This window comes from Zerene cesonia, chromosome 18, assembly GCF_012273895.1.
Source record: "Zerene cesonia ecotype Mississippi chromosome 18, Zerene_cesonia_1.1, whole genome shotgun sequence".
Lineage (NCBI taxonomy): Eukaryota > Metazoa > Arthropoda > Insecta > Lepidoptera > Pieridae > Zerene > Zerene cesonia.
Window position 1 is genome coordinate 8,755,644 of NC_052119.1, and position 4,579 is coordinate 8,760,222.

General features: G+C 29.9%; 1 protein-coding gene across 1 annotated transcript in view; it reads left to right on the top strand.

Annotated features, from left to right (window-relative positions):
* Positions 1–3,570: 3,570 nt before the first annotated feature.
* The window catches only part of LOC119834092, a 4,869-nt gene continuing 3,860 nt past the window's right edge, over positions 3,571–4,579 (top strand). The window contains exons 1-3 of the mRNA XM_038358377.1: positions 3,571–3,654; positions 3,720–3,837; positions 4,319–4,438. Coding sequence (XP_038214305.1) covers positions 3,571–3,654; positions 3,720–3,837; positions 4,319–4,438 — 322 coding nt within the window. The remainder of the gene's footprint in view (positions 3,655–3,719; positions 3,838–4,318; positions 4,439–4,579) is intronic.

Consider the following 4,579-nt stretch of genomic DNA (forward strand, 5'->3'; position numbering starts at 1 on the left):
TGACAGATTCGAAATTCAAATGTAATATTTTTTTATAATTAAGTGTAACAGTATTTATGGCCAGACTAAGTATAACGATAAATACAGTCAAGCGAAGCCTCGAGCACAAACCTCTACTACTAAAAATATTCCGATCCATACATCAAAATGATCAATTAAAAAGCATGGAAAGTTTCAAGGTATATAAGCAGTAAACACTTGTTACCAAACCTTCGCACGTATGCACTGATTTATAGAGACTTTAGAAGGTTACGCAAGAATCTTGAAACAAGCTTAATTTGCAAATAACAAATTAATAATTGTTTTTGAAATTTACTATAAAGTGTTTTTGTGTGCTTCAAAGTATATTTAGAAGTTTATATTATGCTTGATTAGCCCCTTGTCCATGCTTTATCCGAGCTGATAAGAGATAAATTTATATGTTTAACCTAAGTTACTAGATCTAGGTAGACTTTGTATGTAATGGTGAAAGAATAAAAATCGATGCTGTGTTTTTTGACCTGGTTATAACAGATAATCAAACAATCAAATCTATTAGAAGAATCCAAAAGTATTAAGGAGAATAATTGTTCTATTTTTGACGGTACTGTATAAAGATTTCTTTTATATTTGCCCAGGTCTCGCCAGGTCTTGCCAATACGATGCTCCCTTTTAAAGGATAAGGACCCGGTTGATGACGGGGACTGGGAAGTGTGAGGAGGTAACATTCGCAACCTGTGTGGTACCTTCTCCGATGCAAGCTGGCCCAAATCAATTCAAATGAAAATCAATTTTATATTCTAGAAATATTTTTATTTAATAAACATCTATTTTTTCTGATATCATGAAAATACAATATGTTGAAACGCATTTTGCGAATAGACAGATATTCTGATGTGGCGGAAGATTTTATTTTGCGTTCTTATGACAGATAAATAAATCAGTTTTTCGTTGGATTTCTGTGATAAAATTTTTAATAACTACATTCATAATAGGTAACTGGATAGCTTCATTAATGAAAAATACTATCACGAAATCCCTATATTCCATGTTGGTCAGTGATATCCTACATTACAAAAAGTATAGAACTGATCGAACATGTATGAATCGAAAAACTGAAGGGGCCCCGATTTCAATTTCAGATAATCCAAAATATTCAACTGATACTGAAATTGAATAGAATGGGAATTTTTTAAAATAGTTTTTCGGATTTGGAGCAAGATGGAGTACTTATTTAGTTTGCTATTTAAATGTCTATAGGCATATTATGCAGTCGTTATGAAAATGTCAAATCAACATAATAAATCGATATTTCTGTATCTGTTATGTTTATCTTTTGTTAGTCTTTTTCCTTTTATACACACCTTGGATTTTCGTAAGGTTACTTTAAGTTTGTCTTATAAGCAAATAAACAATACGTAAATTATGTACCTAAATTGCAAATATATTTCCGAATCAACTAGCTTGTAAACTATACAAAATTAAATTGCATTTGTACTTAGGGAGTAGCTTACTTAATATTATATTCGAAAATGTAATTAAACGTATTTTTTTCATTGTTATAGAACAAAAAAATTAAATAATATCTTGATCGCGTGAAATATTCTGTAATTTAAATTAGAAAGACATACATAAAGACAGTATTTAACAATAATTAACTAGAAATCATAAGCACGCAATACCATCGCATTTCGAGTGTGAAAAACCAAGCCCTTTAAATTCCTTCATGATTATAAATAACATACCTTTACGTATATATATTAGAGACTAAATATGTAATGTTTTAACGCTATAAAGAGCCTTTATTAAAGATATGCAAATGAACCGGTGTGTCTAATAATGCCAGTGTAACATAAGCGCATATTTCATAATATATTAAATGGGTTGCAGCTGCTTTTATGTTGCCAGGTACTTTTAGTCTTTAGATAATCCTTTATGATTAACAAACGGCTCACATTCATTATATTTTGTATGAAAATTGAAATAAAATGAAAGAGGTGAAGGTTCAAACAAAATGTTTTTTTATAGTAATTTTAAAAGAGTTTAACAGTGTTTAATTTAACCTATATTAGGAATATATAATTTCAGAGAGCCTACTATAAGCTTAATGAATATTTGGAAGATGAGAATCCATGAAATGTTGTCGCTTAGAACCACAGGAAAGTTTTTGGAATCATTAGTATGTATTAGCCATAGCTTGTACATATACAATCTATACTAATATTATAAAACTGAAGAGTTCGTTTGTTTGAACGCACTAATCTCAGGAACTACTTATCCGATTTGAGAAATTGTTTCAGTGTTAGATAGCTCTTTTATTGAGGAAGGCTATAGGCTATATATGTAACATGGGCGAAGCCGGGGCGGACCGCTAGTTAAAATATAAAATTGACATGATTTGAAAAAAGCAAACTACAGAGTTTCATGCGGGCTCTTCTCTGTAGAAACTGCTTTCCACGACGATTCAAAAGTATTTAATTGAAATAAAAAACCATTGTGTTCAATTTAAGTTTAAATTGATAAGATTCTAATTCTTAAAACACTTTCTAAAAACCCTATTGTATTTAATATCTCGGTTTGAAAGTCGTTGTAAATTATAAACGTAATTAAACACCATAACAACAAGAAAGCGAGGTGATTAATAAAGTAAAGCATGCCTGTTTCACAGGGTAAGTTTTCAATGGGCAAGCGTGTAAACTTCAGAATCTATATCTAATTTATTGTTCAGGCACACCTGAATTATAATTAAAGTTTGCTGTTACTTCATAACAAGAAACAGGTTAAAGCAGGTATAGGTTGCATGAACTTTGAGTTAAAACACTATAAGGACCTCATTCAGCAAAATACATTATATATATATATATATATATATATATATATATATTAGTGTATTATTTAAAAATAATAATAAGAATAATGATGATAAACTGATATTCATTGATTACATTTTATTTTATTTTATCATTATTTTTTTAATAATGGAAGAAAAGAGTACAAACGGCTTCGCAGTACAGTACGCAGTTGTCGCGAGACAACTGCGTACTGTTCTTACTTACTTACACATAAAAATACATTCTCATTTACAGTATGTACTATGGATAATTACTATAGTGGACTTTTTCATCGTATGCACATGATATTAAAGCCAAAATTTAGTGTTTGATTTAATTATAATAAAAAAAATTTCAAATAGGCTATAATTTACAATAACTGAAACTTTTTAGGCTAGATTTTTTCCCGCCAAAACTACTACAACTTTTTTTTCATGCTACATACATTATTATTTATTAATATATTATAATTACCTTTTCATCCTAGTTCGATACAAATAAAAAAAATATTGTTTGTATTATTTTAAATTAAATATACTAATTATGTCACATTTTATTGTTTTATAAAATAGTTTTATTGAAAAAAAATTATTAAGATACTGGCCAAAAATAATTTGAAAAAAGAATGAAAGCAAACAACATTCCAAATCTATTCCATAATTGAAAAAATAGTGCGGGTGAAAGCTCACGAAAGAATTGAAAGATTTAACTAATTAATTAAATTCTGTGTTATTTTAATCGTAATATTAATAGCATTATAATGTTTTCTCCCGAAGAACAACAGATGCAAATATGTTTGTTAAAATCAAACTTGGAAGAAGTAGAGAACGACATTGTAGTAACGGTATGTATAATGATATTATTTAAAATTTGTGGAAATAATTACTGAATGGATAATGAATATTGTAGAGGTCTGCAATGCCATCGTTGGATGCGGAAAATGAACAGAAATACCATAAAACGATGAATGCACTGCGCATTTCGCGTTCTCTGAATACGGAAATAGAACGCCTGAAGTTAGAAAATGGTAAGAGAATTATACCACAATATGTAGGTATGTGATAATATAATTGTTTAGAAAGTTTATTTAATAAAAATACCATTATATACATTTATGATGGAAAATTAATATAATTAATTCGCATCTTCACTACATAGTATAAAGCAAAGTCGCTTCCCGCGTCTGGCCTTGTGTATCTATGTATGTATGTATGCTTAGATCTTTAAAACTGTACAACGGATTTTGATGGTTTTTAATAATAAAAAAAAATATTCAAGATTTATATGTATATTTACATCTATCAAACTACTCCGAATTTTAAGCGTACGAAGCCGCGAGCAAAAGCTCGTTTCACCTAACAAATAAAACATCTAAATTGCCCTATCTATTTCCCATTTAATACAAACCCTAGTTCCCAACCATAAACCGAATCCTTTCACAAAAATCCCTAATAAACAAACAAACAAAACACATAAAACATCCAAATGGGATTATTCACAATTCACAGTACAGTTAACAGCGAAGCGAATGCAATTAAAGCGGCAATGCGAAACTGTGAGCGCAGCGCTTGAGCGCGCTCAGGAACATCGAGGACTGTTGGACGAGTCGCTCCGACAGGAGCAGGGGTGTATGGAAAGCGAGATGTATGGAATAAACAATAAGTCAAATTAACGTAATATGAGAAACAGAAAGAAAGAAAACAACTATTTGCAACACCACAACGATAAACCAAATTAAAAATTAACATGGCAATCGGGACAAACTCAGC